This window comes from Hippocampus comes, unplaced genomic scaffold, assembly GCF_001891065.2.
Source record: "Hippocampus comes isolate QL1 unplaced genomic scaffold, H_comes_QL1_v1.1 scaffold317, whole genome shotgun sequence".
NCBI lineage: Eukaryota > Metazoa > Chordata > Actinopteri > Syngnathiformes > Syngnathidae > Hippocampus > Hippocampus comes.
In genome coordinates this window covers 1,585,540-1,603,233 of record NW_017805531.1, presented here as the reverse complement: position 1 = coordinate 1,603,233, position 17,694 = coordinate 1,585,540, and the positions used below count along the sequence as shown (strand labels likewise).

At 42.5% G+C, this 17,694-nt stretch overlaps 1 protein-coding gene across 2 annotated transcripts; it reads right to left on the bottom strand.

Annotated features, from left to right (window-relative positions):
* Positions 1 to 3,686: 3,686 nt before the first annotated feature.
* On the bottom strand, positions 3,687 to 17,692 carry atp6v1h (ATPase H+ transporting V1 subunit H). 2 transcript variants are annotated; one of them, XM_019877946.1, is made up of 14 exons: positions 17,583 to 17,692; positions 16,707 to 16,867; positions 16,248 to 16,347; positions 16,071 to 16,160; positions 15,422 to 15,535; positions 13,638 to 13,742; positions 12,762 to 12,821; positions 11,779 to 11,876; positions 10,989 to 11,181; positions 7,936 to 8,114; positions 7,623 to 7,748; positions 6,341 to 6,442; positions 6,154 to 6,267; positions 3,687 to 3,956 (listed from the first exon to the last, which is right to left on the bottom strand). In XM_019877946.1, exons 2-14 carry the CDS (start codon positions 16,808 to 16,810, stop codon positions 3,887 to 3,889), a joined length of 1,455 nt encoding a protein of 484 aa, XP_019733505.1. In that variant the 5' UTR covers positions 16,811 to 16,867; positions 17,583 to 17,692; the 3' UTR covers positions 3,687 to 3,886. The 2 variants fall into 2 exon arrangements, with proteins under 2 accessions (XP_019733505.1, XP_019733506.1); XM_019877947.1 differs by lacking the exon at positions 12,762 to 12,821.
* Positions 17,693 to 17,694: the final 2 nt, after the last annotated feature.

Genomic DNA, 17,694 nt, shown 5'->3' with positions numbered 1-17,694 from the left:
ATGACGTCATCACCGGCTTGACAACCAACCCACCTTTTATTAATATATTCTTACTTTTATAAACTGTTGCATATCAAGCCAGCGTATTACCGCCACACCAGACAAAAAACATCTATACCACGTTATAAGGTGATAAATGTGAACTTTTAATGCCATAGGTTTCATGTTTTAACATGCCAAGTTTCACGTTTTGACGTGGTAAGATTCACGCCAGAACGTGATCAATTTGGCTTCTGCATTTGCCTTGACGAAATGAAGCAATTCTTTCCGGCTCAGGTCACTGGTGAGAATCCCTAACTTGTTTTTAACATCTTACATCTTTTCAAACATTTGGCCTCGCTTTTTTTTAACAGTAGGCTTTAGAGTCTTATAGTTCTATGTGTCTCACTGTGCTATTTTAGATAGCTGCCTTGGGACTACGGCTGAAAACTATACCCAATATTGCGCAAAGTGAATTTACTTCTGACATTTTTTGCCCGCAGGCCACACAAACATAGTAAAGCACAATAAGCAATGAACGAAACCACATAACAAAAGAATGATGTTGCCACTGTTAACTTGGTACAAGTTCTGCCACCTTGTAGCAGCAACAATCCTGTAAAGAAGAAAAGAGCCAATAAGACTTGTTTTCTTCTTGCCAATGGGATGTTGATAATAAGCATTGATGAAATCAAACCTACCATTATCACGGTTGCTGTAGCTGTGTTCATGACTCTTGGAAAAAAAAAACGTGTGTCGATATTTTGTTTTTGTTTTCCTTTTAGGGCTATGGCTAAAACCAAAAATACACTGCTGTTATGACGAGTTAGACATATTGTCTTTTTTTGTCATTCACACGGGTAAAAGTAACAATAGACGCGGTGGCTAAAATGATTAGCAGTAACACTAGCGACTTATATCAGCAAACTTATATTCTTATATTCAGCCATGTGCTATTAAAAAAATCCACTAAGGAATAAAGAAGAGAAATAAACAGTTTGTGCATCATGTTCACTTGCCGTATGTACAAAAGCCAGTCGATGCTAGTGGCTGGCATTATCATCTTATCATCGTCATCCAAGACGTGCAGCGTGCAATTTGTCACTGAAATGAAAACATAATCAAAAGAGCTGTGTCCTCTGTTCAAATGTTCGCATGCAGTATGTACATTACGAATGCTAGCTGACGAGCATGTGTGGACTAAATAGCAGTGAACATGTTTAGTAGTGAGCCATTAGCCATCATGTTCTAGCATGGCGCGACCCTAGTGACGATAAATGGTTCAGAAAATGGATGGATATATTATGGAATAGTTTAATATATTATTTTATTGTATATGTTGAAATAATTTTATATATACATACTGTATATATATATATATTCCGGAGGAAGCGGACATAGCCGAGACAACGTGGGGACTTTGATTGAATATAATAAAAACAACGTGGGGACTTTGATTGAATATAATAAAACATGTAACTGCTTTCATGTGACCCTGACCACCGAATGTTGGTACCTTAGAATAAAGCTACACTTGGTGGGCACACCATCTGTTTGAGGGGCCAGAGTTCACCACTGTAAATAGCACTCGAAGAGCAGAGCGGCAGCCAGAATCTATGATTCTCTTGAACAATATTGACACTCTCTCAGTGTGTGTGCTCGAGCGCGTAGGCGCGCCTTTCACACCTCAACGCATCAAGGATGAGCGCTGCGACAGGGAGCTGCTCCTCATTCTTTTTTTTTTTTTGTGGTTATGATTGTATGATATTAAATTATTGTCAGTTTTATGTGTTGTGTTGTATTACGGTTAATATTTTTATGGGTGCATCTGTTGTGAAAGTGTTATAAAGATGTATTGTATTGTTTAATGCCGAATACTGCTAAGATGGCCGACACAATGACAGGCATTCACTTGTAAACATGGCCAACATAAAAAAAAAAAAGACAATCGGCAAATTGACACCATTCAATTTAAATACAGGTTGTACGTGATTTGAAAATCGTTATATTCTGTTTTTATTGATATTTAAAGCAACGTCCCGAACTTCATTAGAATTGGGTTTGTGCATTGGTACCTCAAGATACGACTTTAATTCGTTCCGTGAACACGCTTGTCACTAAAAGCATAATTGTATGAAGTCACACTAATCTGTTTACCTCCCCACAAACGCAACAAAAAAAATATGTCACACGTTTGTTTTCTAATAAGGAAAAAAACACTAATACCGTACTATATAAAAACGTGGCGTAGCATTTGAAAGAATGTAAATAAATAAACAGTTTGTGCATCATGATTTCATGTTGCAAGTGAGCTCATTGTGTTGTTACTTCTGCTGTGTCCACAAATGAAGACATGACCACATCTTCTTCGATTACTACCTGCTGTAATATTAGTAATTCTTCAAAAATGATAAATACTATATGCCTGTGAGTGTGCATACATTATTTGTATACATGTGTTGTTCCGCCATTTGAGTCCAAATACTGCTTGCTTTAAGGATTGTAAAACTGCGACTATCAATGCTAACCACTGGTAAGTCAATTACATTTTCCATTATGTTAGCATTATGCTAACATGGGTCGTTTTTTTTCTTTTACAAATACAAAAAGTGTAATTCTCTTTATTTCATGTGTCGTTTGAAAGGAAACGTCAACTGGGAGTCGCAATAACCAGCTTAAAGACTATTTACGAATCTAGAAAGAGTGACTTAAGTTCACTGACACCATACAGCGATCGAATCTCAAGTATGCTCTTGCAAATCAAAGCCCCGCCCCCAAAACGGCTGCATGATGGCTCGAACCTCGAAAAATTTGCAAGTCGGGTCAACAACTTCCACGTAATTATTGAGAATATAAAGAGTGAAGCTTCCAATGTTGTTACCTGCATGCCGTGAACTCCACGTTATTTTTTTCCTCAGAAATGAAACGCGTGAGACTTTGAGACCTCCTCCCCGGTGACCTTCAAAATACAAGCCTATATTTGATTATTATATTGGCTTTCCACACACACTTGGCTCGCATCTCGTCATCCTTGTCATTCAACACCAACGCTAACCTTTCCAAAACACCTTTCTTTTTTTTTCTTTTTTTATTACGACATGAGAAACAACTTCTTTGCATTTGAAGTGACATTTTAAAGTGAGACTTTTAATGAATCCTGCACAAGACGAAATGGGCCTCCGTCATTGGGTGTGCGTAATTAAACTCCTGTTTTTTTTCCTCAGCATCCCTCTTCTTGACAGTTTTGTGACTTCATTTCCAGAGATGGGCATTGGCATTGATCGGGGTTTGTTTTGATTTCCAATCATGTTAACTGACTATCTGGAGACCCTCATGGCAGTATCCGCAGCACACATTTGTTTGGGTTAGTTTGGATTTGGGACAGATTGACTGGTCACAGAGTTTGGATTTGTTTTTTTCCGAGACAAAAGACGATGTGTACAGTCGCATCGCTTTACCCAAAGCCTGCATTCATGCGGATTAGTTTAGATTTTCGCCAAATTCAAGCGACTTTGGACAGATTGCTCAGGTCTTTGCATTATATATCGTAGCGGAAAGAGAACTTCACAACCTCCGTCATGCTCCACACTCGAAATGCAGTTAAATCTAAGCTGACTGGGAAATTCATTCACCTTAAAAGGTAGCACCGCCTGTCGCCGTAGCAACAGCTCAAGTGCGGACAATGGAAGCGCCGAAGCACACAGAAGCGGCGTCCTTCATGGCCTTTATTGAGGGGGAATAAACAAAAAATCTGACATCTATAACAGGTAAGACTTAACGTTTTATACATTTAATTACAGACATCGCACAACACGACACAAGAGGCTAGTTAGGAATGATGCCTTGCTTCATCTTGTGAGTCATTAAATAGAGAACACACACCCGCACGCACACACACAAGGACAATTCAGCTTCGAGCCGCCACAGCCGGAGCTTGTTGCTGGTCGCCGGACTGCAGCTGCCTGCCGAGGTACTCCCTGAGAAACAAAGCCATCCAACTAATTAGCCATCAGCATCAGAATTAAAGTGGCAACTGAATTTCATTTGCCTCATGTGCCAGCAAGAAAGGGGTAGCTGAGTACGGTACGGTTAACAAGTTCACGACTTGAGCTCGACATTTAACGCACAGTTCCGCCAAACCAACAAAAATGTTTTTTTAATGCACCATGAAACATGAAGTCGCTTACTTACACTTTGAACATTATTTCTATTTCCATTATTTCCCAATGGGAAACATTTTGGACGTCATACCTTCCCCAACAGTCGATCCTTCAAACGCTTGCTATTTGAACGTATTCGATTTGATACCCCGTCTGCCAGTCACCAGGTGTCGAACTTTATGCAATTTTTGAGAGCTGACTCCCTTTTGCTCTCTGCTTCGCCGGCGAGTAACATTTGCATGAGTGGCTCGACGACATTCACCTCGCCGCCACTAGAAATATCAAATGTCTCGAGCGACCCTCAAGAAAGCCGAGGTTGGGGGAATGTCTCTGCTCTGGAAGATCTGGCATTTATCCGCCTCCATCCTACCTCTTGTTACGGTTCTGATACTTCCTGAGACCAAGGGGGAAATGATCGACTTCCCCCAGTGTGTGTGAAAGAACTTTTGCAAATGACAAGTCCTATATGCACACTCACACTACACGGAGAGCAAAGCATATATAGTTTTGTTTTTTTTTTTAATGTCTTCCTACTCCCTTTTGTAACGTGTGCTCGACGATGACTGTTGATGTGCTTTCTCTTCTCTGAAATCATTTTTTTTTAAACTTTCTATAAGAACACCTTCCGTCAGTACTTTTGTTGTGTTTCTTCTTCTCTGAAATCATTTTTTTTTTAAACTTTCTATAAGAACACCTTCCGTCACTTGTTTATACGTTCAATAAGATTTTTTTTCTTCTTCCAAGATACGTCACCCAGAGAAAGTGGGTCTCTCTGAGACTTTGGAAAGAAGAGCTTCAGGACACAGATACATTGTCACAACAGACGCTTAAGTCCTGAATCTCAAAACAAACCAAACCTCCGGAAAGAAGAGACCGCTTAAGTCTTAAATCTTAGATTGGCTCGCTTGGCAAGCGGATCGACTTTGCACGGTGTGAGGCGACGCCACTCTGTGTCTGATGATACTAATCCGCAAATAAAGTGAAGCGCCCATCCATTTTTTTTTTTTTTTTGGCCTGTTCAATGATTGGAGGCACAGCTACAATTTTCAGTGTAGAATCTTCTGCTCACCCCATGGTGGGGTGACAACAATAGTAGCCGGTATTCATTAAAAGGTGTCATAAAAATCACATTAAAAACACTAAGCAGATTAAGGCAACATGACAAAAAAGGTTAAATAAGAGCATCGCGATGAAGTAAAAAAAAAAAAACATTCCACAGTGGGTTGTCATGACAGCAGATGCTTGCCATATTACAAGTGTTTTAGAATATTTGGCAGAGGAAGAAAATAGATCGGTCTCCGCCCTCCATATTTCTCTCTGTTTATCGGTTTGCAAGGTGACAGCAAGCCATCTGACCTTGAAGCAAGAATACATTTTCCTTTGTGTGTCTGCGTGAAAATAAACCAAGAGTGAGGCTTCAGTGTTCCATCAGCGAGCCTCTCGGAAAAAACATTCAAACTCAAAGCGGCGGTGGCAGCTCACTTCCATCGCGCAGCATCCATGACGAGGCATAAAACTGCCATATGGGGGTTTTACTTTATTTTTACGAGCAACGGCGGAGGTCTGGATATCAGATGGCTATTTTAAACCTCAGTATTGGTTCTATTTTGCAAGGTGGCAGCAATTATCATGACAAACTGGTGATAGGAGCTATCACGTTAATTATGTAACACGTACATCGTGCCCACCAACTTTTTTTTTCTTTTACCGTGAAGAGTTTTGAGTCTTTGCATTCATTTCTAAAATGAAAGGATGGAATTATTCAATGAAATATAATAACTGCAAAATGCTGCGATATAGGGAACGATCGGCAATATAAGTCTGGGGGGGAAAAAAAAAAATCTGCAATGGAGCCAAGCCACAAAAAGTGAATCGCGACACAGCGAAGGTACGAGTGTTGTGCACTCACACGACACGGGCCAGATTGACCAGTCTTTTGGTGTCAAGAAGGCGTAAATCCGGCATAGATCGTCTGGTGTGAGTATGCCTTGAATGGCTGTCAGTGTGTTCGTACCAGTTATGGACCATGAGCTTCTGCACGGCCAGCAGGGCGTTGTAGCGTACAAGCTGGTCCTCGTGGTGCATGTGATTCATCACTAGCTGCTTCCCGCCAAGCTGCTCAATCACCCTGAAAGGCAAGAGGAAAAAAAAAAAAAGGTGAGGCCACAGGACGGGAAGGAAGGCTAAAGCAAACGTCTTACCGTTTGCCGCGTGGGTAGTGGCGCACGTACTCGCCCACGTCGTGGGCCGCCACCGCTATAACTTGAGGATCATCGGACACTTCCAGGAGCCTGGTTAAGATCCTGAAGGGGGAGAACAAGTACTTAGCATTTGGCCACTCACCGATACCGAGTACGGATACTTGGAAATCCCATCATGCCTTGCAAACTTGAAGAAAAAAATGATTTGGCGTAAAAAATGACAGTATTGTTCAAAAACCCTATTTTATTGAACGAGGAATACATTTCACTCAACTATAACAATTTCTTATTATTTTGACATTACTGCTGTTACTATTTCTTCTATTTTACGTTTTACGCTCACCCTTTATTTTTTTTGCAGTGCTTTATTACAGTCGCAGTTGGTTTTTCAAAGTTAAAAATAAAATTAAGTTGAGTGGATGCAGGTAACACACATTTTATTACTGGTATCGTGTGTCCAAGTATCGGAGTATTTTTACAAGTACGATTACAGTTGTATGATACCGGTGCATCCCTATTCCGACCTCTTTACCCCCCTCCCCCGTCTGAGGATGGCGGAGGGAGAGACTAACCACAGGTGCTCATTCAGAGAAAGGAAGGATTAGGAGGCCAAACCAGAAACAAGAACAATGCAAATGGATGTTTTTATGACTCATATGAGAGTTTCTCCGAACGAATGCAGAAACACATAAAACAAAAAGAGGAAAGATGGTTCTCAGAGATGAGCACCATGTGTTTTATTTGTTTGGAAAGCAGCACTGGGTTCAATTTTCTCCACCAGACAAATGTGACACGCTGTCAAACTGCCCTGATACACTGCTGTATTTTATACCAGAGGGCTATATTCAAATCATAACAGTACAAAACACGGGAGAGGTGCTGCCCGTGCCAAGCAAGAGTCCATTAAAATTTGGTCAGAATCTGGATAAAGCCGCGTCGAGTGGTATGAAATCTTCTTCCACTCCATTAAGCAGGAAGTAGCCTGCCAACTAAAAAACAGGTCTCGAACATACTGTACACAAATGAGTCAACTTTTTTTTTTTTTTTTTTTAAACAATTTCTTTAGAACAGGCACACAAATGTCAGTTGGAATAGGCTCAAGATCATCCGCAACACCGCTGAGGACAAGCACTACAGAAAATGGATGCATGGAAAGACGAAGCACTCTACGGCTAATTGTAGATGAGAGCAGCTATTTGCAGAAATTGGCTACTTATGTTTCAAACAGTCGCAGGAGGAAAAAAAAAAAACAAAAGGGTTCAGAGTATGTATTTGGTCTTACTTGAGCAGCTCATAATTCTTCTCATTGAGGCGAACTGCATTCTCCCGCCAGAACTTCTCAGACTTGTGCACCGGGCTCCATTCCAGGCGGCCTGACTTGAGTTCGGAGCTGTACTCGTCAAACGAGCTGTTGTTGACATAAAATGGCAGAAGTATAGCAGAAGTGGGAGTTATCACTTATGTGTAAGCCCCAAGTCAAGTCTGAACCTTCACGTTGCCAAAAAGTCCCAAATTACAGTGGCAAAACTCCAGCAAGTGCCCACTAAATTCAATCCTGACTTGGGTAAAGCAAAGTATAAGTCAAGTTATGGTACCTGAGATCCTGCACGCTTTCCCCGAGTCTCTCCAGCAGAAACTTGATGTCCTCTGTGATGTCCTCGTCATCGTACTTCTGCTGCTCGAGGTTCTCCAGCTGCTTCAGCACTTTACACTGAATCATAGCCAGCGCGTACTCCTGGCGGGTCTCCCTCTCCGACGACTTCTCCAGGAGATTCTGCCGGTGGACAAAAGCCCCGGGAATGAATAGATGCGCAGGCCACTGATGCATTATGGGTGACATAGTAGGAATCTACACATGGAAACATTCACAAAGTACGTACGTATATACATGCTTACACTTACAAACCACCAGAAATTAAAAAAAAAAAAAAACAAAAAAAAAAAAACAGGTAACTATGTTGCTAATTAAAATGGCAGCGCTTAAAGCGTGTAAGCGGGCTGTTAGCTATAATCGTAAAAAAATTAAAATCCTCAAATATTTCACTCTGTTGGTGAAAAAAAAAAAAAAAAAAAAAAAAAAAACAGGTAACTATATTGCTAATTAAAATGGCAGCGCTTAAAGCGTGTAAGCGGGCTGTTAGCTATAATCGTAAAAAAATTAAAATCCTCAAATATTTCACTCTGTTGGTGAATATATATTACCGTATTTTCCACACTAAAAGGCGCACTGGATTATTAGGCACACCTTCAATGAATGGCCTATTTTGTCATTTTTTTCATACATTGGGCGCACCGCATTATAAGACGCAATCTACAATGCATCCACTAGATGGAGCGACGCTCAAGGAAACGCCAACAGAACGATCAGATGTCAGTAAAACTGATTTAATAAAGCAGCGACACAGTTCACTTAACCAACAGCAAGTTATAACATTGACTCGTTAACGTTGAACTCTCTTGACGCTGCTCTATTTCCGTGTTCAACTGCGTAACCGATCGCCTTAAGTTTGAACTCTGCGTTATCAGCATGTCTCGAGCAAGGAGCCATTTTGGGGTCGAAATATTAACGTAATGACCATACACAAGGCGCATCGGATTTTAAGGCGCGCTGTGAGCTTTTAAGAAAATGGAAGGCTTTTAGGTGCGCCTTTTAGTGCGGAAAATACGGTATCTGAGTTACACTTTTATGAATTGAACTCCTGAGATAAAGTACTTGTCTTATATATTCTGAAATATTGAGAAGCAACTATTTCAAAGGTTGTTATAATTGTTGACTCACTGGTGGTATGAAAACTGGCTTCGGTAGAGGAACTGGATTGAATGGGAGCCTTTCTACTGACTGACTGCGATGCAATACAGAACTGGAATGAAGGCGGTGACCAGACAGCAGGACAGTTTTTGTCCGTACATGATGATGGACCTTGCGGTCTCAGTCGGCTCATCCGCTAATGAGGACATTTGGGAGAATCAGCGATACGTGCAGAGGAGCATTTGGATGGGAAGAATTCAGAGAGCCCTGCGGTCTCTCCAACCCCCCCACCCCCAAAATATATTTTTGTAAGGGAGAGACACAATGAGCCATCCTTCTGTTCACAACACACTGAGAAGAACATCTGCTCGGTCTCCATTTGCCGCCCGCCTTCGCTTTTAATGAGCCGCGGTACGTCAGTTATAATGCAAACATCCCTCAGCGTCTCTCTCGTGGATACATCGCTGAAAAGGAATCGAAGGCGTGATGGAAGTGCTGCTGCCTGTGTCACTGAGTGTTCACATCCAGCCATCAAATGCGGTTCGGCTCCAACTGCGTCACGTAATCATGCACTATTCATCCCCGGCTTTTGTGCCCCGCGCGACAGGGTCGTCCGGACAAAGCTCGCAAATAAGCACGGCTTTTCCCATTCTGAAAAATTCAAAATGCAAGTCTTTCTTATTTAGCCTGTGATTTGATTTAGCGGGCAATCAACTTGCAGCATACTGATTTTTGAGCAGCCTTGTGATGCGGTACAGGCATTAATGAGAAAAAAAAAAATCCAATGATTTGGAAGCAAGCAACCTGTTGGGAGAATCCTCGGGTGAGAATCACAATCATTATTGTGGGAACGAGGCAGGACTGCCAATGAGGTGAAAGTAGAGAGATGCTATTTTAAAGCAGCCTCGGTGTTGGGGTAACGCACAGTCCGTTTAGCCCTCAGGCTTTATAACAGCGCTCATCACTAAAAGAACACCGTAACGACATTGAAGCGCGGTGGTTGGCGGCGGCATGCTTTGGGGCTGTTTGACTTCAGCTGGAGCTGGTGGCTTCGACAAGGTGGAAGGAATGACGAGTCGTTATTCATCCAAAACCTTCAGGATTTTGATCGGGGGCTCATAGTCCGATGTTTTGCTCTTCGCTTTGGGTCATTATCCTGCTGCAAAACCCACGCCCTGACTTGCGACTGAGACCGTGCAGTTGACGTGCCTTGCTCGGTGCTGCCATTTTGGTTAGCAACAGAATTCAAATGCACTCAGTGCTCTGATGTTCATGTGTAGCGGGGTCCATCAACTTTGCTTTTCTGAATGGAAAAACCATATTTTCATTATTAGAAGAAATCGTGTCGGTCATGTGGAATTTTTGCCCCCCCCCTGCCCTGTTTGAGATTATTATGTGTAATGAGTTGTTTTTGATATTCAAGGCCATTGATGGACTTGAGTAATATACAGTACAATATATTGCATGTGGAAAGTAAGTGATTATGCATGCCATCGATTTTTTTTTTTTTTGTGTTGTTGTTTAATGGTTGCATGCTTGGAGGGCAGAGCACAGTGGGCAGTCGAACCATTTGACATGAATATATTTCGTCTTTTCGAAACTTTGGGGGATTTTTGCTCCCCGAAAGCGGTTCATCGTGAAATATTGATGGCCCATATGGAGCAATGACAGCAGGCAGCTGACCGAGCGGCGTGGCCACATATATCGTATTTATGTATCTTTTATGGACTGGAATTTCTTTTATCGCCTTCCCCTGTTGTTTAATAGAGTCATTTCAGTCTGCCTCCCCAGAGGCGATAAAGCACAAGACCCAATTACAAGTTAAATGTGCTGCGCAAGACTTGAGGAATATTTCGTCTCACTTTTTAGAGGTGAAAAGTTGTGGTTTTCCACACATACCCTGAAGCCGGCGAGAATGATCCGGGTGACCTTCTCCTTGACAGATTCCTGGAGGATGTCGGAGAGCGCGGGCACCACGTTGTAGCGCCGCAGCTGCTCGCACAGCTGCGGGCTAAAGGCCAGGAGCCACACACAGAAGATCATCTGGTACTGGAGCTGGAAGCCGCACTTGTTGCTCAGCACGGCTGTTATGCTGGAGAGAGAGAGAGAAAGAGAGGCGGAGGGGGATGAGCAACAAAAACAAATGCTGATGAGCCTTTTCTAATGGCCGAGGTCCGTGGCGGTGCGCCTCCATGCTGCCGCGCCCATTACGCCTAATGATGGAGCGGGAACACGATGTGCAGACAGGCCACATAGACTCGGACGTGAATGCAAATGAAACAGCGGGACTGCTGGCGGTCTTCGTGACGAAACTGAACTGGGATCAAGCCACAGAAACAATGTCCAGCATATTTTATGACTATGGACAAATCAATGCTTGGTTTGTGCTTTGACATGCACTGTTGGACCTTCTGAAAACATGCGCTCGGTTTTGCCAATCGTGCCCACTCAAGTGAATTTGCCACAGTTGGACTAAAATAAAGCTGTAGAAACATTTTAAGCAATATTTATTGTCCATCATCACCATTCCAGCCGTCACTCATCGAGGAAGTGTTTCTTTTTGCATTTTACGGTGGTTAACTTCTTTTTGCACTTGTATCCCAGTTAGGAATGTTGTAACATCAGAGGAAAAAAAGTTGCCAATACAATCAAATAAAGGTTTTATGATGTCAAAATCGGCATCGCTCACCAGTTAACCCCGTCGGCCTCCACCCAGGCAAACCTGTACTCGTTGACCCTCAGCATCAGCTGAAGGCAGCCGGCCACGCACTGGACATACTGAGAGCTCTGCAAAGAAGAGAACAAACAGCAAACGTTTACCCGGGTTCTACATCGCGAGTCTACTCCGGGTGAATCGAGGAAGAGCTTTTTTTTTTTGTTAGAAAGTCAATACAGATTGAGAGACACTGAGAAGCAGAAGGGGAAAAAAGAGCACAGCGGAACCTCCACAAGTTAAACATTTGAATGCTAGATTCATCCTTTTTTTTTTTTTTTTTTTTTTTGCTCTGCTTATTTTGGAGGTTCCGCTGTACAAAAACGTCCACCACCGGCATCATGCGGTCTGTCAGTGTACATCCTTAGCACATGCATGAACACGCGGCAGAGAGGAAGCGTGGACCAAGAGTCCCATCACACCTGAGCGAGAATCACATCAATAGAGATTAGAAGAGGAAAAGGAAGACGCTCCTGTTAATTGGGTGAATAAAAGCAAAACCAGTCCAGCCAGGAGATGAGGAGGACGGAAGGATGGCGGAGTGGAGGCTGCCCAGCTGTAAAACATTGGTTAAGAGACACATCCTGCACGTGTTTCACAGAAGGCACTCCTGAGGGGTGTGGGGTGGGGAGGTTGGGGGTTGCGGTACAGTCATCGGCAGAAAAATCCACTGATGGATGCTGCTGCTGCTGCCACGCTAAGTGCTACTCCAATTCAAAATGTCATGCGCGTTTAACGTGACTTTTTACGGCATGCACCGTTAAAAGCAACCAGCGGCAGCAAACATCATGCAGGTGACACGGAGGACCCCCAGCCGGGTTGCCGTAGACTGAGAGTCAACGCCCCTGCAATCTGGAATCGTTGATGGAGAGAGCGAGACCGTGGGATGGAGAAGAGGTGAAAGTCCTGAGGCGTGAGGAAGGCTGATTTTTTTTTCGATGCACCTCGCTCATACTCACTTCACTGGGGGAAATGGTTCCTGCTCCCGAGCTCGTGTCCGGACCTGTACCGTGTAGGTTCTAAGAGATAAACAAAATAAACAAAAAGAAGCAATCGATGGCATGGAGCCGAGTGTGCTGCTGAAAGCAGAAGTGAGAAGTAAATTATAAACGAGCTGAAAAAGGTCATCAACAGCCAATGCCGAGTAACATCCTGCTTCGTCTGATTGTGAGGGGAAAATACGATTCCTATAAGGACACAAGCTATGACAGGAACAGATACAGTGGACAGCAATCATGGAAAAGACACAAAATGACTTCATGTGGAGCATATGCCCCCCCACCCCGCAAGTCAAAGTACGTTATAAATTCTGTTAAATACAGCCTACGCTGTGGAGAAAATGAGGAAGAAGACATTTTCCAATCCAGCCAATCGCAGCGCACGCATAGACGAATAGCCATCCAGATATACGACGTGTAATTCTTCTTGTATTATGTTTGATTTGAAAGCCAACTCAACTGTGAGTGGCAATAAACAATGTGAAGCCTCTTTTTGGAAAAAAATAAAAAATAAAAAGTTCACTATTTGCCAAAATGCTAATTGTTGTGAAGTGAGATGAGTCCCTGCTACCAATATGGTGGGTGCTTGTAGCTCAAGTCCGTACTCAGATCAAAAGCAAAATTGATTCCAAAATAATTTCATTCATGCGATGCATATTACTGGACTCTTGTGCAGATTCCAATCAAATTTTATTTATTTTTTTTTCCATGAGGTGATATTGGCCTATAACTACGTTAAATTCAGTTTGGAAAATGCCACGTTTTAAGCAGACAATATGATGAGCACATGTACAATCCAATGGGATCCAACATTTTTCGTGATTTCGGGTCTCGAACCTGTGAGCTCAGCTGGCTTTTGATCCAGTTGAAATAGTAGTTCAGGTCACTTCCTTCCATCAGGTCCCGGCCCCAAGCGGCCAACTTGGCGATGATCCTCGCTGCCTGGATGATCCGAGATCAAGATCAAGGGTGAGAGAAGACAAATATACACTACATGGAAAAATTACCTACAATCAAGCTATGTTTTTTTTTTTGGTTGTTTTTTTTAAAGAGGGGTGCCAATAATTTTGACCAAGTGCAAATTAGCTAACATTGACCGTATTGGCAATGGTAGATTTGCGGTTGCAGGATACATTGCACTTAACTTTGGACACTCTCTCACAAATTCTTTCCTACTTGGCTTGCTGCATCGCACGCCATTTCTGCAGGGAGTGCTGTGTGCGTGCGGCTGCAGTAAAATGAGTCTGTGGGGGAAAAAAAATTATCCCTGCCAAGCTTCGAAGTAAAGACTGTGCTTGCACCTTTCTCTGTAATCAAATTATTCAAGCCATTCCATTAAATGTTGCAGCGCTAGATCAATACAGAGCTGATGTCATCTACATACAGATTGGCTCAGAACAGACTTGAAACACATTAAAAACGCGCCAGCTGCAAATCTTAAGTGAAAGCACACCCGTGACAGAATAGACAATTAAATAGGGTCTAATTTATTCGACATTACATTGTGTTCCTAATTATGACGCAAGTGATGCTTTTCTCAGGTTTTGGCAACTAGTGCATGCAAATGGAACAAAGCATCATCTTCAAGTCGTCAAATGTCAGAGAATAATTTAACATTTTTCATCAAATCTCCCCATGATTATGGTATGTTTTCTTCCCAAAATAGAAGAAACATGTTTTTGGTTAAAATGCACTGCTCCAAGTCTTGCATCCACTGAACTTGTGAAATTTTTTGGGACAGCTTGTGCTTGAATTTCTTTCCAGGATCTCAGAATAGCCTCCCAGAGCTGCTGTTTCACGACGTCATTGATCTTTTGCTACTGGCTCCTACCCTCATAACCATTTGCTGAAGGATGCTACAAAGGTTCCTCGGTAGGGTTGATCATCAGGGGGTGATGGGGGCCACACACAAGTGCCTCTTCTTGAAAAACATTCACATGATTCTCAAACGGATGATGACTTGGAAGATTATGCTGAGTTGCATTTGCATACACGAGTTATAAAAATCTGTGTGGGGTGGGTAAAAAGATGGTTTGCATCATAATGTGGAAGGCGGTATCGAGGAGTGCCCACAATTAAATGAGCTCAATAAGAGAGGATCGCAGCCACCGGAGTAAAGTGGGAGTCGCACTCAAGTCAACCCTGTCCAACTGGACTCCAGGAAGAATTGCCGACAGTGTCTGCCAAAACCAATGGAGATACTAGTCAATGACATGAAATCTGATGTGCATCTCCGAAAACGTATGTGAACCAAAACAGGCTACGGTGTCGGCATTTCATGGGACTCCAGCACATCCAGCTTCAATCATTAAAGCGTGTGCGGGATGGTGTTTCTAATGACTGTATGCCGTGGGCGTCTTATCTTAGCGCAGGCTGTGATCTCGCGGGGTGGTCCTTGGCCATTTCTAAAGGTTGCCAGGGTAACATCACATTAATGGCCTGTTTTTGACAAGAGGTTGTGTTTAGTGAGGAATTATTAATGGCTGGATGATTAGGAAGGCTCAACGGTTTGATTCGGGGCGGTGGTTAAAGGTTAATTTGCCGTAAATGGCTGATAAAGACGTTTCAGATGAAGGCTGGCCTAGCAGGCTCTTGTTATCGAAGATAAACGACGAACTCACCATGTGGACGGTGAAGAGGTCCTGGCGATTCAGCATGGGGAGAAAATAGGACCAGGCCGTGTTCTTTGTCTTCTTTGCGTAGTCGAAGAAGATGCTTACCCTCTGATGATTCTCCTGCGCCACATTCAAGATTTTAATCAGAACCCATTCAATCTAGTCTGTAGTTTATGTTGAGAAGTATTTGGACAAATACGCTACTTCATTTGGATTTATATCACTGATATCGTCCTCAGTTTGATATCTTGAATGCTGATATCTCCATCGAGATACGATAACGATATATCGTCCAGCCATATCTGCCATTTTAGTAGAAACACTGCTTAACGTTTACCACACTTTATGTTCGAATTTAAGTTATACCAAAATGTATTAAATTATTCAAACAATACCCCATAATAACAATGTAAAAAATGTTTTGTTGGTTTTTTTTTTTTTTTTTTAGATTTGTGTAACTTTAACAATTACATGTAGATAAGCATTCATAGCCTTATGTTTTCATGATGAATCTTGAGGAAAGTAATGAATTTATTCCATTTCAAAATAAGACGGTTGCATAACAGGAGGGGGGGGGGGGGGGGGCGGATGAGGCACTATAAAGATTTTACGGATGAGATTGTTGAAATAGTTTGTCCCTAGGTGCTCACAACACCTGCAGAGTGTCATCAATGAGGGTCAAGATGTACTGGACGGTCTGCTCTTTGGAGATGTGCGCCATCAAGTTCAGAAACGTCTTTGCACACTGTAAGGGAAAAAAAATTAAATAAAAATGACAAGAGCCCCAAATGATACAGCACATGTGTGTCTTAAGTTGAGCAAACCCATATACCTGATGTCCTTCATTGGTCAGGATGACTTGCTTTTCCTCGGAGTTGGCCACCTCAAACTTCTTGATGAACTCACAGTCCTCTGCAGAGATCATCTGACTTCTAAAAAAAAAAAAATTTAAAAAAGAAAAAAAAAGGGAGAAGTTGTCAAACATGGGAAGTTAGACAGACGAAAAGTGCAGCGGAACCTCCAAAGTCTGTGACACTTATGTTTGTCGGAGAAAACAATGCAAATTGAAGGCATTTGTTCACACACAATTTGCGTGATTTTTGAGATATAATTGCATTTGACTTCGGATTCTCTATTGTATGATAGACGATAGACTGAAACTTGTGCCGGGGGCCAATATTCTTGTGGCCGTCCATCGCAATTCCAATGATAACAGAAAGAGTATGTGCGCCTCAAGACTGTGACTTAGTTTTTGACCATTATTGTAACTGTGTCAATGTGTGTGACTTACTGCAGATACGACTGCCAGTTGACCAGATTAGCGCGAACCTCCGCTGCCTTGGCAGCGATGATGTTCGTGGGGACGGCGGCGTCCACGGCTCCGCGGATGTCCATCCTCAGCGGCTGCTAGATGCACTTTTTTGTCGAGACAGAATATGAGGTACACACCACCTGGATGGAAATGCCAAGGCAGCACATATGAAGGCCTTTTTTTGCTCTTTTACTCTTCTGCAGGGTAAAACATTGCAGATTCTGAAAACACCAGTATGTTAAAACACACAAAGAATTTGGTTGGGGATTCACAAAAGAAAAAGTCTTCCATTTCTCAATGAGCACATATAATAGCTTGGAAAGCCTCACCGTACGTAGAGGTTAGCCACTGTCAAGACTTTTCCCCAATACAGTATAGTTACTATGCCTTTAGTACTGCGTTAGCGTAGGGTAGTGAAAGAGTACATGTTCCGATTTACGTACAGTATCTTTTTCGTCATCACATCGTAGGCCGAGTACTACTTATTCAGTGTCTCGTGTTAATGACCTCCTCATGATATATTATCGTTCGATGAGAGCCGCGGAGAAGTTAAAATTAGCAAACATCAGAAAGCTAAAATATTAGTGTCAGCGTTTGACGTAGTTTGCCTCTTTTTATTAAGAACTAGAAAAACGATATTCCATAAAGGATAAGAACTGTGAAAAGGCGTTATTAGCGTACCGGCGAGGCAGTTAGCAAAACAAGCGAAGATTGCTAACCCGCAACATTCTCGTGCCAGGCCAGCCTAATTTACGATACCAACAGTAAATTGAGCACTCGGTGACATAACACAATATAATGGTGCAAAATATAATTCGAATCTTATCGGTTTAAAAAATAAGATGCATCACTTACCCGACTAGCTCCTTTGCTCAGCTGACAGCGGTGACGTCAGATTGAATCACATGACAGGCAACTGCGAGTAGTCACGTGCGCAGCGGCAGAAGGACATACGATGAAAAAACTA

Bases quoted from the DNA above. Each gene is read 5' to 3' on its own strand.
- atp6v1h (XM_019877946.1), bottom strand. From the start codon at position 16,810: ATGGACATCCGCGGAGCCGTGGACGCCGCCGTCCCCACGAACATCATC. The intron at 11,877-12,761 runs GTGAGTATGAGC...TCTTCTTTGCAG, and splicing joins GAACCATTTCCCCCAGTGAA to AGCTCTCAGTATGTCCAGTG. The intron at 7,749-7,935 runs GTACCATAACTT...TGTCAACAACAG, and splicing joins GAAAGCGTGCAGGATCTCAG to CTCGTTTGACGAGTACAGCT.